This window comes from Pseudopipra pipra, chromosome 1 (genome assembly GCF_036250125.1).
Source record: "Pseudopipra pipra isolate bDixPip1 chromosome 1, bDixPip1.hap1, whole genome shotgun sequence".
NCBI classification, from domain to species: Eukaryota; Metazoa; Chordata; class Aves; order Passeriformes; family Pipridae; genus Pseudopipra; species Pseudopipra pipra.
The window spans coordinates 76,422,641-76,444,156 of record NC_087549.1 but is presented as its reverse complement, the minus strand read 5'-3'; the positions used below and the strand labels follow the sequence as shown (position 1 = coordinate 76,444,156).

At 39.3% G+C, this 21,516-nt stretch overlaps 1 protein-coding gene across 2 annotated transcripts in view; it reads left to right on the top strand.

The window, feature by feature from the left end:
• MYO10 (myosin X) overlaps positions 1-21,516 on the top strand; it is a 162,905-nt gene that overhangs the window by 82,550 nt on the left and 58,839 nt on the right. For both annotated transcript variants that reach the window (XM_064661733.1, XM_064661738.1), the window contains exons 4-17: positions 5,156-5,343; positions 11,106-11,240; positions 12,212-12,336; positions 13,209-13,222; positions 13,318-13,402; positions 14,070-14,173; positions 16,265-16,394; positions 17,362-17,480; positions 18,186-18,332; positions 18,515-18,615; positions 18,849-18,915; positions 20,007-20,099; positions 20,857-20,925; positions 21,105-21,187. In XM_064661733.1, the coding sequence (XP_064517803.1) occupies positions 5,156-5,343; positions 11,106-11,240; positions 12,212-12,336; positions 13,209-13,222; positions 13,318-13,402; positions 14,070-14,173; positions 16,265-16,394; positions 17,362-17,480; positions 18,186-18,332; positions 18,515-18,615; positions 18,849-18,915; positions 20,007-20,099; positions 20,857-20,925; positions 21,105-21,187 (1,460 nt within the window). The remainder of the gene's footprint in view (positions 1-5,155; positions 5,344-11,105; positions 11,241-12,211; positions 12,337-13,208; positions 13,223-13,317; positions 13,403-14,069; positions 14,174-16,264; positions 16,395-17,361; positions 17,481-18,185; positions 18,333-18,514; positions 18,616-18,848; positions 18,916-20,006; positions 20,100-20,856; positions 20,926-21,104; positions 21,188-21,516) is intronic.

The following is a 21,516-nucleotide window of genomic DNA, read 5'->3' as shown; positions in this document are numbered from 1 at the left end:
TGTAAACATGCATTTCTTTCTGTAGTAACATAGATTTTCATGTTCCAAAGCAGAAAAGCTTCAAAGTGCGCTTAACAGAGTTGTACAAAGTTCTGTTTCTCAATGTTATATATATATCTGTTACAAAATATCTTAATTCTATATTTTATCTGTTCCAGCATTTCTAGTTGCAAGTTGTGAAGACTATTTTGATTTTTGGTGTCGTTGAAGAAACATAATGATAGAGAGAAATAGAGGAATGCAGTGTTCTTTTGCTTGCTTTAATAGTGCAAGCAGTTTTGGTGTCTTTTGTGATTGTTGATCAAAGATTTAGTTCAGGAGCAGCACATGGTGCCCTTTAACAGGGTCCTCTAGCCTGCTCCTGTCTTCCCTACCACCCTCCTTGTAGCATGAGATATGCAAAGCATGAAAGAATTGTGTGTCTTTCCCTGCCTCCCTCCCCTTTCATTTATTTATTTATGAAAGAAGGAAGACTGGGATGTCTCAGATGCTAGAAGTCTGGGCAGTACAGAGGGATAGCTTGATGTAGAGGGTGAAAGGAGGTCATGAGAAAAGCAGTATGGGATAAATTTAATGACTTCACTTGGGAAAAACTAGGTTGGGTAACACACAGAAATCACAAAGGATCCTCAGAAATAGCAAAGTTATTGTGGAGAATAATTGACATAAAGGCGAAGAAGTAGAAGGTGGATGGTTGCTGGATATGGAGCAAACCTGAAAGGATATACCCAAAAATTCTAAAAAGCATCTATGGAGGGGAAAAGATGAAGAGCAAGGTGGTCCTGGTATATTTAGTGTGTTTGGTTTATGGGACTAATGAAGTGATCTTGCATTAGGGCATTTTCCTTTTTCATTGCTTTTTGTTTATAGAGAATCTGAAAAAAATTTGAAGGGGAAATTTTTTACTCTACTTCTCCCTCTTTCAATCTGAAAGCCTATTCTACATAGGAAGGAAAGATTTCAAACTGTATTTCATTCTTCCATTGCAAACTGGTTTCTTGTAATTTTAAGCTAACTTGACAAAGTGTATTTTGATCCATAAAACTTCTTACATCATTTAGATTTGTTTGGCATCAAACTAAAGTAAACTGATTGTGTCTTCCTTAAAAAAAATAAAAAAACCTCTCATGTTAGACAGGACTACTCTGACTGTGTTAAGTTTTGCTAGAGTGTTTCTGTGGGTATCAGCAGTCTTTGTGAGCTCTTGAACCTTGTTAAAAAACAAATTGTTTTCCAGTGTTTGAAGAACTCTGGAATGATTTCAAGACACAGGCTCAAAGCTAATTTCAATCAGAAGGCAACAGGCAACCCCCCCCCCCAAAAACAATCAAAGAATTGATGAGAAATCTCTTCCTTTCTGAAGTACATATTTCATTTCAATTCTTGTGGTGCCATCACCTTACTCAGTGTCTAAATAAGAAGACAGGGCTTTACCAAAATAGCTCGAGAGTTTGTGTGGGGTTCTGTCTGAAGTGTCAAGTTGGTCTTATGACAGGGAATAATGAACTGTCCCGTTCACTGCCACAGATTTAAGGGGTCAGGCTTTTAATAGGACTTATCACAATATTTCCCTGAAAAAAGCCCTCAAACTATTTAAACTGGAAATCTTCAGAACTCCTGTGTCTACTTGCTAGTGCTCTGGCAGATGTATGAGCATTTCTCCTATTCATAACTGTTTTGGAGTGCTTTCTCTAAATACCTATTGACTGCCAGAATCAGATTAGAATCTGCAAAGAACAAAAAGAAAATTTAGATTACTCTCTATAAGTGGAAGTGACACACTTACGTGAAAATACTTTTTCTGAAATGTCACCTGCCTTGTGATGTTAGCATAATATAGTAATTTAGAGATCCTGCTTCTGACTGCTAACAGCTTTAATTTGCCATGTGATGGTGCCTGGTGCAGAAATAACATTCAGAAGACAATACATGTCCACTGAACAGTGCTGCATTTTTTTGTGTATCTTTACACTGGTTTAGCTTGCTGCTAAGGTGCTTGGATTTGCAAAACTGGAAGGTCTGCCCTACAAGAAAGGGGTTGCGTTGAGTGGCTGCTCAGGGTCCCCCAAGGGGAGGGTTAGGGGGAGGGGCCTACAAGGAAGATAAAGAGGGACTTTTTACAAGAGCACATAGTGACAGGACAAGGGGGAATAATTTCAAACTGAAGGGGGAGTATGTTTAGATTAGACATTAGGATGTGAGGGGGGTGAGGCACTGGAACAGGTTGCCTAGAGAAGTTATGGATACCCCATCCTTTGAAGTGTTCAAGGCCAGGTTGGACGGAGACTTCTGGAAGATTTGTCTTTTAATGTGAACTTTTAAAATAGTTGGAATAGTTTTTAATAACAATGCTGCTTCAGCCCATTGATACCTTGCTGAACTACCTTGAGTAAAGGTGGAACTTCCACTTCTCCTTAGTCCACGCAGATACCTAGTTGTGGCTACTGCTGTGTTGGATTGTGACACTTGGTAGGTGATGAATGTGATGCACTGTGTGTATGAAGAATATACTTCTTTTGTGTTCTTGCCTCGACATGAGGAACCTGTTTTTTGGAGGCCTGAGTTTGTTCTGTCTTGTGTCATTATAATTTGGTGGTGATTTGAGCACGTATTTAACTTGTTTTGTAAAGAGGTAGTACATACTCAGAGCACCAGAAGATTGGAACACAAAGTTGCACCTGTGTCAGTAGAGGTTGTGATTCTTCACATTTTTGCTGAAAGAAAAATATAGGGAGAGGGAATTTTTTGAGTAGTCCTAAGGACATGTCCTAGGCATAACTCCATGAGGTGATTTAGGAATTGTTTTCACAAGTATTGTTTCTGCTATTCACCAGGTTTCTGTTATTGCCATAATACACTACCTGTAGCCAGCTGACTTAATTTAATAAAAAGATTTACATTATTCTCAATAGTGACTAATATTGTGGAAGCATTTCTATAATTTTTAAAAAGTTATGCTTAAGCCATGTGAAAGACTGTCTCATGTTAAACGAGCGTGTGCAGAAGTGGGCTATTGTCGCCTCTTCTGATATTGACTGTTTAAAATAGGAAAAGCAAGAAAAATTGCTGTGTGTAGCCCATGGTGATACAGTGCTTTAACGCAGGAAGATGTTGTTTGCACTGAAGCTGTAGAGTGGTTGCTTTGTTATAAAGTTAGATGGTATCATGTTTCATGGGGATTTTTTTATTTGCTTCTTTGCCATGGCATCTGTTGTGATGGTGTGCCTCAAGCTACTCTTTTCAAAAGACCTCAGACAGACTTTAGTAAGGTAAAGACAAAGATCTGTAGCAGTTTGTTTTATTTGTCATACTTGTACTGTAGTAATAAAATTTTTAAAAAGCCTCTTAAAATTTTGCCTGTGCAATCTGTCCTGAAATATGTATCAAACAGAGGAAGCTTGTTTTCAGAGACTTCCTTATTACTTATTTAAGAACTCAAGAGGGGTTGATCCCCGGGAAATTAAGCTGTTGTCTCAGTGCTGTAATTGCCCTGCGATATGATCTTGTGTTGAAATGGTATCTCTCCTCTAGATGAAATCTTCTGAGCTATTGCACAGCATGGCAAGGGTTATAAAACACACAGATTGAAAGTTCACCACTCTGTAAAAGGTATTTGAGTTACATTGAGGAAGGATATTCCCCTTACAGCTAATAAAATTGTCATAATTTCAAGGACACCGCTGTAGTTCCCTTACCAAAAGCTCAAAGCTGCAATTTGTGTCGGGCCTGATGGAGGCTGAACAGGTGGATTATGGGGAGTGTAACAGCAGGGTAACAGTGAGAAAGGAGAGCTGATACACAGCGATAATTGCATGTTAATTAAGGAGAAGAAGAGGGAGGCCACTAGATGCAGGCTGTAAATGCTGTGGAAGAGGCTGATGGAGAGGAAAGGAAAATGTGGTCCCTGTGTCTCAACGAGTGTCCTTGTGGTGGCTTGTACAGAGAAGAGGGAAGCTGCAGGAGGAGCACGTGGGGCTGCATTTCTGTGGCGTGCAAGATGCTGCTCGCCTTATCCATCCCTTTCTGGGTAGAGTGCTGTGGAGATGAAGAGAGCCCCAGTCCTGCTGTCAGCTTCACAGCTGGTTCCTGTCGGTGACAAGAGGGTTGACTGCTGATGAGGCATCTGTGTGTACGTGGGGGCTGTGTTACAGGGCTGGAGGCTGCACAGCCTGGCTCTTCACAAGTCCAGAGCAGGGCTGCTGAAGCCAGGTGTCAGCTCCCTGCCTGCAACCATAGAAAGGGTGTTTAACAAAATGAAATCAGTATCACAGCAGTAACACCGCACACACCATACAATATATCAATTAATTTCACATGCCACAGAAATGTACTGGAAATTCTGGAGATAACAAACGTAATGTTATCTCCTACCTCACTTCAATGTGATGTTATTTGAAAAATGTATTGAAGTTGCTAGGGGGTGAGTGAGAAAATGAACAGCATTGAAAATAGACTGTTGCAAATGATCAGGTTACCACAGCCTAATGAGGTAAGTCAGTGGGAATGGGCATAAACTGCTACCTGAGTGGTTTTAACTGATGTGTTCTCTAATTGTAATGGGATAGCAATGAATGCCTTATGAGGTGCCATTGTGCATCAAACAAGTAATAAATCAAGTTACAGAAACACAGTGTTTTGGAAGTACCTGCCAGTTCACATGCTTTTCTTGGAGCCTGCTACCATATAATTGCTAGTGTCTACCATAATGTCTTATAGTTCTGTTTTAAAAATTAGTATCAGAGAAGGACTTACATGGAAATACATACTTTTGCACCAATACTTGGGACACAATCAGGCTTTTATAAGTTCAGTGAACTTATAAAAGTCCCTAAGAACACATGAAAAGCAGCTGTAGACCAGCGCTCACAGGCATTACTGTGCAGCTGTAAGCAGCATTAAGGCAGGGATTTGTATAGCAAATAAGCTCTGTGTTGTAGGTGGGGTAAACATGAGAACATGACAGAGGTGGAAAAAACTTTTGCCCAGCTGTTGCTCTTCTTGAAAGGAGGAGGTCAGGGGAAATTACTATCCACTTTTATCCAAAGGATCGCTACGGTTTTGCAAACGTGTATTTGTTGCTGATCATTTGAGCAGAGTGTTAATCTGTTCCATCCCATGTGTAATAACAACTCTGGGGGGTGCTATGTGCTTGCAGACCTACATTGGTTCGATAGTTGCCTCTGTGAACCCCTACAAGAGCATTCCAGGACTGTATGACTGCACAGCTGTGGAGCGATACAGCAAGCACCACATGGGAGAGATCGCACCTCACATCTTCGCTGTGGCCAATGAGTGCTACCGCTGCCTTTGGAAGCGCCATGACAACCAGTGTATCCTCATCAGGTAAACGGCAGCTGCTGCTGCTCTGGTTATATCCCTGCTGATCAGCCTTCTGGATTTAGGAGCGTACATTTGGACCACATGGAGAGGAGAACTCCAGAAGAAAGCAGCAGGCCTTTAAAACAGCAGAGTTTCAAGAGAGTTCTGAACTAGCTCGGTATTGTTCTGTGAACCTCTAAAAAAATGTTAATTTTTCTTGTGCACCTTACAATTTCATTGAGTGAAAAAATCTATTACATTTTTGTGCATTTTTACTACTTACCTATCTAATGTTACCCTAAGTGCTTTCCCACTGGTTTAAACATCCCTGTGCAGCTCAGTAGTTTGTCACCACTAGACCCTGATTCCTGCATAGAGCAGAAAAGAAAAAATAACCTTCCACTCTTGAGAAAAGCAGTGAATAAAATTGGCAAAAGAGAAAACCCTCCACATTTCAGCCACTTAATTCTGCCTGATTAATCTTCCTTGCTTAATCTTGTTGTGCATTAATTTAATGGTGATTTAATAGCTTCCTGTTTGATCCACTGTGTCACTGGTATTCAGAATCTCACTGCTGCCGAGTGTACGGTGGGAGCAAGTTGGCATTTCAATAGCTTTTCCCTGCTTTCATCCCCTCCTTCCTCCTGGCTCCAGAAGAGCTGAAAATGCAGCCAACTCTTTTCCCGTTCCCTAGCCTGCCAGCTCAGCTGCATTGGCTCACACACAGGCAGGGAAGTGCCGGATCAGGAGGAGCAGCTCGGTGGCGATGGCAGTGGGCACCAGCCACTGGACTCTGGGCAGGGGGTGATGTTCAGGGGGGTGAGAGAGTGCATGTTTCCCCTCCCTTTCCTCTCTTGCCTTCACAGCTTTTTTGTGATTAAGCCCATTTGCTCTCACCTTCCTGCAGCACAAAGTTAACTGTGTAGAGCTCTTCAGGCACAAGTTGACATGACTTTGGCTGTCTCCTGACCTCAACAGGAGCCCTTGCAACAGCTGTGGGACTGCAGCATGGGGCAGTCAGTGGGACAGAGAGGGGATAAGGCAGAGTGAGAGCAGCACCTTTTGCAATAGGCAGTTTCTACTGACATTTGAGATAACAGGCCAGGTTGCAAGGCTTCCTGGATAAGAGGGGGATTTGGTGCATGCGGTTAAACACCCAGTCTGTTGTTAGAAATTTGGATCAGATGCAACACAGCCAAGTCTGGTTCCAGCTTTCTGCATGCTCTCAGGTTGCAGTGCCTACCTGTCCTCTCCACTAGATAGATTCTGCCTGGCAGTGGCACAAAGCTGGAAAGGGCTGATGAGTGTGTTTTTTTCAGCTTTCTTTAACTATATTTTTCCTTTTTATTATTTAATACATAGTCCTGTACATATAAAGCTGAGTCCAGGTGACAGTCCAAGAAAAAATGTAATGCACAAGATCTTTATCAGGTGAAAATAGCTATCCTGCAGTTATGATTTCATGTTTTATTTCCAGGTAACATTGCTTGTGAACAGTCCATGCACCCAAATTTAGGGAACCAAAATAATTTCTGATGGCCTTGGGTACTTTTGCCATTCTGTACTGGCCTAAGTATTTTACCTTTTATTCCAATTCCCCACAAGCTGACAAGAGAAAAGCAGGTTATGTCCTAAAATGGACATAAGCAGAAGTCTCTGATGTTCCAGAGGAGTCTCCAGCAGTCTCCGCTCTGTAAACCATATGCTTTGAACAGATAAGCCATAATATGGAGAAGTTTTGCATTAGCAGTCCCTTTGAAAATTGTTTACTCCAGTCATGGATTGAAACAATGATTTGAATCAGTTCAATGTTTCAGCCAAGTGCCGCAATACAACCTTATAAGGGTATCTTGTTTCTACAGAAATTGAGGGAATGTGAAATTAAAATAAGAAGTCAACTCTACTTTCATAAAACAGTATTATCTGCTGTATCTTTGAAGGACTCAGAGCAGGATTTTTTTAAATTAATGAAGGTTTTCTGTGGCCCTCATGAGATTTAGGAAAGTCCCTGTGGTCACATACCTAGTTTAGGGCGTAGAAAGTGAAGGTGTAACAGTGTGTTTGGCAAATTCAGTGTCCTGGTCATTCCTGTATTTTTTGCTGGCTCAGAATTAGATGTTGCAACCAGTCATTCTCACTGTAACTTTCTTGGTTACTACTGACATTTGAAAAAAATGGTCGGGTGGAACACTTTAGTGTTTGACTTTAGACAAATATTCTGGTCTTGTATTTAATGTAAGAGATGTTAAAGAGGAAAATTTTGTTGCATCACAAAAACGCAGTAGTTAAAAAGAGTGGATTGCTCGTGTAGGCTTCACATTCTGATCGGCAGTTTCACCTGCTCCTGACCTTGGGATCTAAGCACTCAGTAGCAAGTTAAAACAGCCCCGAAAGGGAAGGTCCTTGGAACTCTTTCTTATGATCCTCTGGACTTGAAGTGCCCCCTGCTGGCACACAGAACTAGGTCAGTTTTGGTTTGGAGCTGCTTTCTTCAGGGATTGAGTTCAAAAAACCCGTGAAAAAAGCTTCTAGTGTTTTGAAATATTGATATTGGGATATTTGTCTGGTTGGGGGAGGGTGAGAGGATTAAGGCTAGAACTTGAGTTAAAAACTGTCATCATAAAGACTGGAAATATATAAAAGTGAGACCATTTTTCCAGTGTAACCACCCAGACTAGGGGTGAAAAGGAAGGAAATACGGAAGAGATTATATTAAATGAGTCACCCAAAGATGCTTAATTATTGGTCTGTGTAACACAGGCATTTTAATTCATGCTAATGCTGCACAGAAATGACTTAGCAGCCTAAAATGTCAACAAAATAGCACACTGAAGAAGCTGTACACAACTGGTGCATTAGAATATATACACAGTTGTGAAATGGTATTTTCACTCTCCCAGGCTAAAAAATGTTTATCTGGCTATTGAACTAAGGTTTTCTTCTAGACAAAAACATTTACATCAATGAATGCTCAGTTTTATGGTCGTCTGAACCTTACTGCGGGGTACAGTTTCATTTAAAACAGGGGGAAAAAAAAGCCTGCCATGTTAAAAAAGAAATAATATCTGATTTTTCAACTGGATGCCTCAGGAGGAAAATGAAGGGAGTCCATCTTACTCAAGCAATAGCCAAACAGCTTGTCCTGATGTAGGAAAGGGACTGACTTCCCCCATGATTAGCTGATGTTTACAAGTTGGGACCAAGTTCAAACCTCCACCCTTTTATTACAAGAATAGCAAGGTAACTTTTTGGGTCATTTGGTTTTTTTGCTGCACTGTTTAAGGTGACCTAGTCTATGCAGAAGCAAACACATGCACTGCTTTCAGATGCAGTAGCAGTTGATCCACTTCAGAGCACTCAAAAAGAAGTGTAAAGCAGTTGAAAAAACAGCAACATTCAAGCTGAATAACATTCAAGTCAGTGCCGTGAGTGGGAAATCACTGTCTGATACCAGTTTGTTCTCTCTCTTGTCATCTGATGGCCTCAGTTTTTGTTGTTGTTCAGCTTAAAAATCAATGTGAACCAAAATCCTTATGTGGGGACCCAGATTTGTGATGTGAAGATCTTCTTATGAGACTGACGCACCAAAATTCAGATGTGCATTTGACAAACTATATTTGCTGAAGGGGCCTATTTTGTCTGTGTGTATCTGTCTTGGGGTTTTAAAGGCAGTTGACAGAACAGAGAAGTGATTTAGAGTAGCATTATGTCCTTCAGAATGAGGAGTCTCTTTCAGTGACCCCTGTTTCCACTGCGGCAGTTGGGAGTCAAGGCTGCTGTGCCCTTAGTACGATGCCCTGTGTAGAATATGTCACGGAGAAAGTCTAAAGATCTTCTAAGTGGGCGCCTTCTGGGTTGCTGTCAGACTTAATATGTTCACAGTACTGAGGGCAGTGATGTGGAACGAGCTGGGCACTTAAACTCATGGGGTGGAAAGGTTGCTGGAAAGGTTGCACTAAAAAATTCGCCCTTTTACTGACCTTGGCAACTTCTTGTAGGCACAAGCTTTCTAAGGTCTCTGAAAGATTGATCCCACTTACCCCAGTGTTAGTGTATGTACTGTAGGTTGAGTAAACAACTTCAAAGTTTAGCATGCTTGTTCTTGATTTTAATTTTATAGTAAAACCCAGCTATTATTAAAGTGTTTTGTGGAGAAAAAATGCAGAACCAACTCGATGTACATAAAATTATGGGTCCTGAGTTCAGCAACACCACACAGTGATGAGATCTTACTGTCCTGCCAGAGGGCTTCAGGAGCCTACCCACTCAGTGCTCAATAGTAATTGCAAAATTGAATAGGATGGAGCAGTTACTATTAAATGAGTAGACAACACTGGGTAAATCCTTTCCTTGGATAGATCCAGACTTTGTGGAACTGGAAGAAAACAAAAAAAAAGCAGTCAAAAGTATAACATGGCTCTGTATGTGGGAAAGGCTAATGAAGACAGGCAACTTGAGTTTGTGGGGCTATCCATCAAGTCAGGCACAGCAGAGACAGTAATCTGTTGGTTGCTGGAACGTATCAGCAGGCATGAAATTTTATACAACATTTTAAAGACTGATTCTTCTTGGGAAACACTTAAATCTCAGCTAAAACTCTGTGTCTCGTAACGTTTTCTGAATGTCTCTGCTGATTTTTTTTTAAATTGTTGGAATTCATTTGCAGAAGAATGCCATGCTTTTTTCTTGCTTTTTACTAGAAAGCATCAGTATACTTTGCTGTAACCTATAACTCCTGGGGTCACCACTCAGCAATGGCACAACTAAAGTCTGTCAAATTATCTAAGCTTAGTCCCACATGCCCAGTAGTGCTCCATTAAAGTCAGTGACAAAATTCTTGCTTGCTACAATGAAAAAGGTGAGGTAAGACCAAAATATATCCCCTCTCTTTGGGAATTAGGTACGGCTTAATTAGGAATTAGGAAAACTAGAAATTAGGCAGCAGTTTAGGATATAATGCTATGACTTCAGATGAAAAGCAAGCAAACCAGTCAAACTTTACCTACAAGTTGTATTTCTTAATGGCTCACACTGTGTTTTTAGTCTACATAAATGAAGGAAAATTATGTGGGGGAAATGAGCCAAATATATACTTTCCTTTTTTGGAGTGTTGGTTTTGAAGAGAAACTGAGTATATTGCCTTCTGTTTGTATCAGCAAGGTTACTTATTAACAGTTTGTTTTAAAAATGTCAATTTAGCATTATCAAATAGCTTTGTTCTCCTGTGGATGAAGATGAAATATTTTACATCTCTGATGGTGATGGGAGGTGAAAATTGTTGATATTTTGAACTCACACGAATCTGGTTTGTTTGAATAGGTATGTGAAAAGTTTGTTTAAAGAATATGTAACTCACTAAGAATATCAGCATTAATTATACTAGTAGCCTTTATGTGTTAGAATATGCACTGGGGTCTCTAACCTCCTCCTTCTCACAGCAGAGTGCCTTCATTAGCTATGTAATCCCAAATTTTCCCATCTTAATTAGTAGTCTAGTCTTTATCCCTGACTATTGCCGTATTGTTGTAACTTTGTTTTAACGTGATGATGGGAAGTATTGGGTAATTGCTTGTATTCAGAGATCTCTTTGTTGCCTCATGGGTGTTTGTATATATGCAATCCAGTGCCTTGAAATGCTGTCCGAGCAGTGGTATGAAGTCTGAAGACAGTTTTTGTTTTGCCTTGGATGTCATATTCAGGAAGCTTAAGGGGGTATTTTGCTTCCCTTTGACTATCACTTCACTAGCCACTGGAACTGTGCAAACAATTTTCTCCTCTTCTTTCAGTGGCGAAAGTGGTGCTGGTAAGACAGAAAGCACTAAGCTGATTCTCAAATTCTTGTCTGCAATGAGCCAACATTCGCTGGACCTGTCCTGCAGAGAGAAGACATCCTGTGTGGAGCAAGCTATTCTTGAGAGCAGGTACTAGATCTTTCAATACACAGGTATTTTTTCCAGAAGACCGAAGCCTTGACATTGAAATAAGAGCTTGCAGTGTAATTAAATATGTGTGTCTGTTTATTGATAAAATTAATATTGGAGATGGGAAAATACTCCATTAAATAAAATTACCTGGTTACTCTAGATAGTTGTGAACACAGTGGTATATCTTAATAAAACAAAAATATGCAGAATTTTGAAAGTAATGAAGCTTTAATTGTGGCTTTAATTTTTGTTTGGGGCTGAACTGAGATAATCAGAATAAAGGAAATGGGTGATGGGAGGGAGAAACCATTGGTTCAGTTTGTGTAGCCTGAGGATAGGGTAGAACAAGATACAACATGGTGAGTATAAAGTCCTCAAGTGGTAATAGCATGATGAGGAAAGGGAGGGCAAGGAGAACTGATAAGACAAATGAGTAAATGCATCAGATAAATTGGACACAATCTCCAAAAGCAAAAAAATATTCTCTGTGTTCCCATGAAATAATACATGATTCCAAAGTATTAAAAACAAGACAATTTAAGATGCTGTTACTTTTGTTTTTCCTTCATCTCTGTTATACATGCTGTATCTTGATGTAGTTATTTTTTTTTAATTGCCTTAGGACAAGGACTATTTCCTTACATCTGTCTAGCAATTTACATGTGCTGAGATTTCTTATTTCCATCTTTTGAGCAATTACAAGAGAAGTAGCAAGTAGCAGTTACTACTCTGCAGCTGCAGAGTAGTTTGGTACGATTAATCTTCCTGTTGCGTGAATACTTGCATCTTTTGATAGGAAATTGAGATGCCCATTGCTAATGAATGGAGGGTACTGCTGAGGATGTAGGCTGTGGCTGAGAAGAGTGTCAGAAGGGAGTTTGTCAGTGTTGTTCCTTTCACCAGTCCCATGTGAAACTATTGGCATGCTAGTCACGTGTTAACACTCTCGTCATTCTCTATTTTCACAGTCCAATTATGGAAGCTTTTGGCAATGCGAAGACTGTTTACAACAACAACTCAAGTCGCTTTGGGAAGTTTATTCAACTGAACATCTGTCAGAAAGGAAACATTCAGGGAGGAAGAATTATAGATTGTATCCTCATTTGGTGCTTTGACTCCTGTTTGCAGGCAGCTCCTATGTACCTCCTTGGTGGAGGACTGAGAGAACTGGCTTGCCTTTGTCTGTCCTTTCACCTCATCATGGTTAAATTGAGCTGGTGTTAGTGGGAAAGAGAAGCATCAACACCAAATTCACACATGCACACATGCATTCGTGGCAGTGTGGGGTGTCTTGGAGGACCAGCATTATGTGTTGCTACTGCCAGCATGGCGTGGCTCATATACCTGTTCCTACACAGTGATCTAAAACAGCCTGAATTCTTGGGGATAACCTCAGTCGTCAGCCATTTTCCTAATTTATTATATCCAGAGATAAGCTGCTTACTTCTCTGGAGAAGTACTGGAAAGAGCAGAGCTGCTGAATTTCTGCAGCATGTGTCTGGGTGGGTTAAATCCTCAGATTTGCCCTGCATTTGGCAAAATCGGACTATGAGCAGCTACACCAGAGCACCAGAGGTGTGGGGATGAGGAATATTCCAAGGGGATCTTGCCTGCTGTTTTAAACAGCTGCTTTTGCATTAGGACAAATTTAAAGTTGTTTAGGGAAAAGAAAAAGCAAAGGAAGCAGATGTCATTCAAGATGCAGAATGTCACAAGTCCAGTTTTGATGGAATGGAAGAGAAGAAGGTGTTAATACATTGATATTAGAACTGCTAATATTATTATCATTGCTACTTTATTTATCTTGTTGTAGGCATGTTGTATGAAACATATTTAGCATGTTGTAAGAAAAGAATATGATGCTCTTCCTATTGTCTCAAATAAAAGAAGGAAGATTATAAATGGCTTCTGCATTAATTGCTTTTTATTTTATTCCTTGACTAAAGCTTTTCTTCCTGGCTCTAGATTTATTGGAAAAAGTAAGTTGATGAATTGTGTTTGATTTAATATTTTTTCTGAAACTGTGGATAAAAAATTTATCCTTAAAAATGATCGCTGTTTTTTACTTTGACAGAATCGTGTAGTAAGACAAAACCCTGGGGAAAGAAATTATCATATATTCTATGCTCTGCTGGCGGGGATAGAAGAGAGAGAGAAAGGTGAGTGGCAAAACACAAGTCACACAACTGTAGTGGCTTTCGCTGAGCAGTCAGCTGTGGTGACAGCAGTGGAGAATTTAACTGCAGAAACCCACTAACCCAAGCAGAGAAATAGGTTATTTTTTCAGCTGGGATTCAGTGAGTGTGAATTTGAGCTCACCTTAATAAAGCAACCTGCTTGGTTGAAGAATGTCACTGAGCTGCTGATAGTTTTTCTCCCAGCTTCTGCTGTGGCCTTGGGAAAATTACTTGGGGACAAACATGCCTCATTCTGTTCAAACTGAATATTTTCACTGGTAGTAAATAACTCCACAGCAACAAAGATAAATAATTCTGGTTCTTCTAATCCTCTCTCATAAAGAATAAATCCACTGAACAAAAGAAATTACATTTGTATATGTGCAAAATTGCCGAAAGCTGTCCCAGCATCTCCCCTTACGCCTGCTCTCTTTGCATGCTAAAAAGTTAACTGCATTATGCAGCTAAATAAAACAAAACCCAGGAAAAGAGCCCCCCATCGTATTTTAATATAAAACTTTGCCTTGTGCATCATCATCATAATTTCTGAGCACATGAATTGTGAACTATTTAACTCTGACTTAGTAATTTGTGGAGTACTTTTGTTTTGGCATTTCTTTTCCTTCACTTTCTTTTCTCTCCTCATTAGATGCTTTTTACTTATCTGTACCGGAGAACTACCACTACCTGAATCAGTCTGGATGTATAGCGGATAAGACAATCAGTGACAAAGATTCTTTCAAGGAAGTCATTGTGAGTTGATTCCCTAGTTCTTTTACTTAAAAACACTGGAAGTTCAAGGTGCCTGGGGCCCATTGACAGAGAATGGGACAAAGCCTTTTTGTGCTTTAGGCACTAATCTCACAGGGACTTATATTTTCTCAAAATGCTTCACTGTCCTTTTGAACATGCCTTTACCTTCTCTCTAGTATTTCATTTTTACTGTCATTTCAACGTGTGCTGTAGAGAAATTATTACATTTTGAAATTAAAAGTATATCTGTTGGGAAGTCACTAAGGCTTTTATAGGCCTTTACCCTTCCCTATATTGTTTTCTATTACAGATAGATAGATAGATAGATAGATAGATAGATAGATAGATAGATAGATAGATAGATAGATAGATAGATAGATAGAGATATATTTCACTGGTTTTCAATCCTAAAGCTTTGCCCAAATCATGTAGCATGTATTGGGTGGAGTCTGCAGTGCAGTGCAACACACAGGGAGTGAAACACCTGTGACTCTTTAAGTTGTAGCTGCGAAATCCAGTTGTATGGAGTGACTTACACAATAGAATTGAAGAAAACATAAACACAGATTAAAAACCGGGTCCTGATGGAATCTCTATGAATGTCTTTATATCTTATACCCACAGCAATTAGTCTGTACTGACCATACTAATTGCATACTGTAGCACCAAGGTGATGCATATTAGATTTTAAAAATCAGACAAAACATTTGATTTTATGCCCTTCACCAAACTGTTAGCCATGTTAATCTCTTTGCCAAATTGACAAATTAAGGTGTAGTGGATGCAGCAGTTTTTTTTAGTGTAAAAAGCCGTCATCTTGTATGGTGGAAGGGTGTGTTGGAAAAGTTGGTAACTTATCTATATTGTTGTCACGTGCTGAACTAGATTAGCATGACATTTAGTTTGTGCTAATCATCCCAGGGTAGGCAGAGCATGAAATCAGTTGGGCAGGTGATGTTTGCCTGCTGCCCGCAGCGTGGGCAGGCTGGGAGCAGGGGCTGAGGCTGCCAGGCTGCATTCCCAGAACAGGAGGCGGGCAGAAACCCCCACAGTTCACCCTCACCTGTCTTTTCCTATTATAGTCATCTCCTTTGCCTATTTTTATTGTGGTTTCAGTCGTGGAAATGTTACTGAAGGGAAACTTTTTTGTAGGAGACTGGGACGAGCTGCATGGTGACTGTAGAGATGAACTCCTAGTGCTGCTGCCTTTCTGTTGTGAAAGGTCTTCTTTACAAAATAAACCTTCAACCACTATCCCTACCCTGCGTTGAATTGTGTCATGAGTCTGAGGCTTTTCCATTTGTAATGGAAGATTTATGGAAGATAAAATGTGTCATGTGTCATCTGCCAGACACCTGCAGTGACTATAACATGTCTGACTAGGCGAGTATAAAACTGATCTGGTCTCAGACAGGTTTGTATTAGACCCAAGTTTGGGAAATTCTGGTCATTTCAAGCGGCATACAATTACATACCCCATCTGTGTCAAAGAAAGCCTGTGTTCCTCTTGTTTTAGTATTTCTTCTAATATCTTCTAATTTGCTCATTTATGTAGTTGAGCCTTGATCATTGCCATATTGTTTATTCATAAATTCGACACTTTTTATATAGATTCCTTTCTTGCTCAGTTTTACTGGGAGTTGTCAGACCACACTGGAAAAATGCGTGTTTAGGGCGCACACATGAGCAAATCTTACATGTTGCTGTGTTTCCTCCCCTATGCCTTGTTACCTACAAGGCTAATTGGCAAAATTTGGTAAAAACACACAAGAGGTAATCAATTAGTAATTCAAATTAAAGTAATTGTGTCTGATGCACAACTCAGTAGGTCATTCCAATATTTAAACAACTTTAATGATGAATTTGAAAGCGCATTACAATGTCATTACAGCATCAAAATGAGATTTCTTAAAAGCAGAGGTACTTACATATTTCAAGATGTTCCAGTGTACCTTACAGTGTATTCAGTTTGGGATGAAACCAAAGGAATGGACTCCAGCCAGCCCTCTATTAGTCCTGACTTGCTTTTCTAAGGCCTCCCATTTTTGAGTCTGTGTGCATGTTATTAAAGAAACTCACATGTCATTCCAGACTGCAATGGAAGTGATGCAATTCAGCAAGGAGGAGGTACGAGAAGTTTTGAGACTGTTGGCTGGCATTTTGCATCTAGGAAATGTTGAGTTCATCACTGCTGGTGGGGCACAGGTGTCCTTTAAAACAGGTGAGAAGGCTGTGCATCCAAATGTAAATGTTTCTTGAGGCTATGAAAGTTGTAGTTGTTGCTATTGTATCTGAACCTAACGAGGACAAGCAGTGAAAGGATCTTACTGCTTTTTAACATCTTTAAATGTTGATTAAAATGTTATATGTTATTTTTGAGGGGTGGGGTTTGACAAATAAGGAAAGTTACTCTGCTGCTGGATGCTAGATCTTAGTTATGGAAGAGCTTGGGCACATATTTATTCCATTAATAGTAATGAAATTCCATTTGAATCTAATTTCTTCTTCAAATATTCTCAAGTTGATAAAACATATGTGCTCAAATACATTTCCCTAACAAGATCTCCACCAAAGGTATCTTTTGTTAGAGCTTTCAATACTTCAATTACAAATCCAAAAGTATGTGCTGATGTGTCTAAAGAATGAGCTGTGAGCATTTTAAACATTTGTTCAAATATGGCAATAGACAGTAGCATTACATACTGCTTATATACCATGTTATAGCAAAATTGAAAACTAAAGTATGCATGTAAGAAAAAATTGCATTGGTTTATCCTCATCATCCTGAGGGAAGCTGAAAAGCAGTCATGTGGACAAAGAGTCAATTACTGTTTGTATCAAGAAAAATGTGTTAGTGTAAGCACTAAATTGTCTGAATCCTTTAGGTGTAACATTAAGAGGTAAATAAATATTTGTGACTTACTTGTGGTGAATTTCTACTGTTAACTCCCTTCAGTCGTACGTATTTATGCCTTTTCATGAGCAGCAAAACAATATCCTAGAGTTTCTAGTTGTGCTTTTGTCTCTAATCCCTGTCATTTTGGAAGCATCTTAAATGGTGGCAGTAGTAGTAGTAGTAGTAGTAATAATAATAATAATAATAATAATGATAAAAAACCAAATTGGTTTCATAACCTTATACATTTAAGGACATATTTGTATTTGTCTTTGTCTTTCTCTTTTGGCAGCTCTGGGTAGATCTGCTGAATTACTAGGGTTGGACTCCACACAGCTAACTGAAGCATTGACACAGAGGTCAATGATACTCAGGGGAGAAGAAATCCTAACACCTCTTAGTATACAGCAGGTAAAGGCATCTCAGTTTTGACATGTTTTTAGGGTCTGTGAAAGGTATGTATCAATCTTCAAGTCCAGAGAAATCACTAGACACTCAGGGACAGAAAGAAGCTTAGCTCATGCATCGGAGTTGTAATCAAAAGCACTACATAGATTTTTTTGGGAAAGGTGTCATCTCTATAGATTCCACCCTGTCATTCAGACCAGGGCTGGGAGCTTGGCTCTTGTTATCCTTATTAAGCCTGATTGCTTACCATTTTTTTTTCAAATCCTAGTCATGTAGACTGATATTTTTCACTGTCGATACTTGGGTAAGGTGAATATTTTTGAAATTCTCTGGAGAAATATTTTTATCATTTACAAGAATGGGATTAGAAATAAGTATGCATAACATTATGCTTAACTGTAGAAAAGGGTGAATTAAGGTATTATTTCCTACCCTTCTCTTTTCTTCCTCCACACCTTCAGTTTATAATTTTCTAATTTTTTGAATGCTTTAGCCTTGAGATGTAATTTTAAGGACACATAGATATACATCTGTTTTAACTTAAACTATTAAACTCAAACCATGATGCCTTGTAAGTATTAATGCAGTTGCTGTCGAGCTACATAGGAATACGAATCTGCTTGCATCATACATTGCTTTATGGTGTGCTAAGGACACACAGGGGTCACAGAGGTGATTGATGTGTTGTGTATTCCTTTTTTAACACAGGCAATAGACAGCAGAGATTCTATGGCTATGGCACTTTATTCTCAGTGTTTTGCTTGGGTCATTAAGAAAATCAATAGCAGAATCAGGAGCAAGGAAGACTTCAAGTCTATTGGAATTTTAGACATATTTGGATTTGAAAATTTTGAGGTAGGTTTCAGAAGCTTGTTTAAGTGGATTGTTTGATATTTATGCTTTATTGTTGTACATATCTTTGTCCTCTTCTCTGGAACTTGATTATTAAACATGTCATGACTTAAACTAGTCCCTTTTTTGCAAAGTAAAATACATACAAAAATGTATGCATTTTTTAAAATTTCTTGTCTCTTTAGGTAAACCGTTTTGAGCAGTTCAATATTAACTATGCAAATGAGAAGCTTCAGGAGTATTTCAACAAGCACATCTTTTCCTTGGAGCAACTGGAATACAGCAGGTAAGAGACAGGGAAGAAATTTGAAAGAATTTTGACTATCAGTATTCACTTGAAATCTTGATTTGCAGCTCCCTTAGCTTCCTTTGAAAATCTCTGTCTGGAGCTGTGTATTTTTTAAAAGCAAGCTGATTTTGCTTTAATTTGCAAGATAAATACACCAGGTCCTCCTATTTTTATAATTAAAATGATTTCATCATATTTGTCAATAAAAAGGCCCTCTTTATTTTCCTTAGGGAAGGACTAATTTGGGAGGATATTGACTGGACAGACAATGGCGAGTGCTTGGATCTTATTGAAAAGGTAATAATTTGATGTTACCTATTGTTAGTTTTTGTTCTGAGATAATCTGTCCTTAAAACACTTGCCAACACAAAGAACAAGTTAAGAGAATGGTGCATCTTGCATGTTTAAATAGCAAACTTTTAATCAGATCGTTTTCAAGTATCAAGTACAGATTGTATTGTAAGCTCACTATATGTGTTTTTGCAACTTTTCTCAGTGTGTGATTATATACAAAAGCAGTATTTGCACATGATTAAAAAGAATCATTTGATCCATGTTCACTTCTGCCACCAATACAGGTGAGCTGCATGAGTTTATCTCCGTAGCAGGGTGTGTGGCTGCGAGAGTTCAGATGGCCACAGAAAGGAATGGCAGTAGGCAGGGGATCCAGCTGGCAGGATGCGACTGCAGTCGGGGCGATGTGGTTTGTCACGAACTGCTCTGGGCCCATGGGAAGTGGCTTATTAAAATGTACTCCTGGAGATCCATGTTTTTCTGAGAGGCTGTATCAGCCTGAAGCTTGCTGGACACATTAATTAACTGCAGGGTATCTTGCTTTGTTTACCACCCCTTAAGTAGGGAACATCAAAGGAAATGACACAGAGGCATATGCAAAGCAAAGGGAGGTGGTGTTTCACACAGCATGTAGTTAAACTGTATATCTTTTGCTCTGCCCTTGGGCACTGTGGGTGCTAAACATTTGCATCAGTTCAACAACTAAGTAGATAATTTAATGGAAGAAAACTTTTTGAAAGGCTACTTTACTCAGACTCCTGATCACTGGAAATCTTGGAGGCTGGAGATATATTCTGAGGCAATGTCATTGTATGCATCTAAAAACTACTTACATCAGGAGAACTGTTGATTCTTCCCGTAGATTGTTTTTCTTTATTTTGCCCATGGATCATATGCTCTATATTTCAAAAGCATTGTTGCCAGAAAAATAGGATTGCAGTCATCTACGAGAGTGGGGTTTCAGTTCTGTATGGGTGGTTTTGCACCTCTCTGCACACAGCAACTTCAAGGACCTTGTGATTTTTCCAAACTGGGGACAACATCTTTATCCATCTGTGCACTAATTCATTTTCTGTATCTTCTTGCTGTTCTAGAAACTGGGACTACTGGCACTTATCAATGAGGAGAGCCATTTTCCTCAAGCTACTGACTCCACCTTACTGGAGAAGTTGAATGCCCAGCATGCTGTATGTGATGTTTCACTGATGTTTTCTCTGCAAATTATGGAGGATCTCTTTACTTCTGTAGAAATTCATGGTTCAAATATATGCATGCATAGTTTTAGAGGCTTTTTCGTATATAATTCTCCTTCCATGGCAATCCATATAATTTGCTGTCAAGACTCAGTTCCCTGAAGTTACCTGAAGAACATATCCTTGTTACTGTGCAGTTAAAGGTTTCTGTCATGGTAAATAAGTCAAATTCTGCTCTTAAATGGAGCTCTGTCAACCTGCAGTAGCTCAGACTATGTAGATCTTCAATTTCCCTTGTTTTAATGAGGCATTCACCTTGATGTCATTTACTGAAAGATTGCTGTTTCCTCTGTGCAGATTAGCGTTACCTTTATTTGTGATCCTAGAATTATTTCTGAGAATTTCTGGGATGCAAGCATATCCACTAATTTTCATAACTGCCTTCAAGACATAGTCTTCTCTTTCAAAGTGCCTTTAATAGGTGGTTCTGCCAGATGGGTTCAGGCTTAGTATAATGCCGTCTTATATACTATAAATCTGTTATTGCTGCACTTGAAGCAACCCAGACTAACAAATCCTATTATCATTATAAGTTGCTTGTTTGCTTTTGGAGCACTAATCTTCTGGGGAGTTTACTGGAAGACAATGGTTTGTTTAGTACGGGTTGAGAGGATAATGTGAACCTTTGTATCATTCCATTCCCTGACACCCCCCCCCAAATATTTTTCTCTTTTTCTCCCCCTCCATTTAGAACAATCCTTTTTATGTAAAGCCGAGAGTTGCCGTTCACAACTTTGGAGTGAAGCACTACGCTGGGGAGGTAATTTCTTTATTTGCTGAAATTATTCCAAGCAGAATTTTCATTAGCTTAATTTTACCCCGAGGGTGCTCAAAATTAACTGAAGCACTCTGTTCCCTCAGCACTTCTTGCAGTACTGCTCTTGTGAGAGGTGCCTGACTGTTTGGCTCGTTGTTTGAACCAGCTCTGTTTCCTTCTAGGTCCAGTATGATGTCAGGGGGATCTTAGAGAAGAACAGGGATACTTTCAGAGATGATCTCTTGAACTTACTACGTGAAAGCAGGTACGTTTCTGTGATTTTTGTTAAGGACATGATATTAAGGGGTGTTACATCGGCTAATTCTGCCAGGATTTATAACCTAATTCTGCTCGAGTTTGAATATGTTAGATATTGCATAGCATCAGACCTTGACAGAGTTGAAATGAGCATAGAATGAAATAGAAATGAGCATATCATAGAAGTGATATGAGCATATTGTATCATATTATATCATACAAATGAGCGTATCAGAGTTGCCTGTAAGCAGATCTGACTGTAATCAGTTCTCACAAAGTCAGGTTAACCTACATTGTAGAGTATGTTGTCACTGTTCAGTCCAGGAGTTCCTAGAG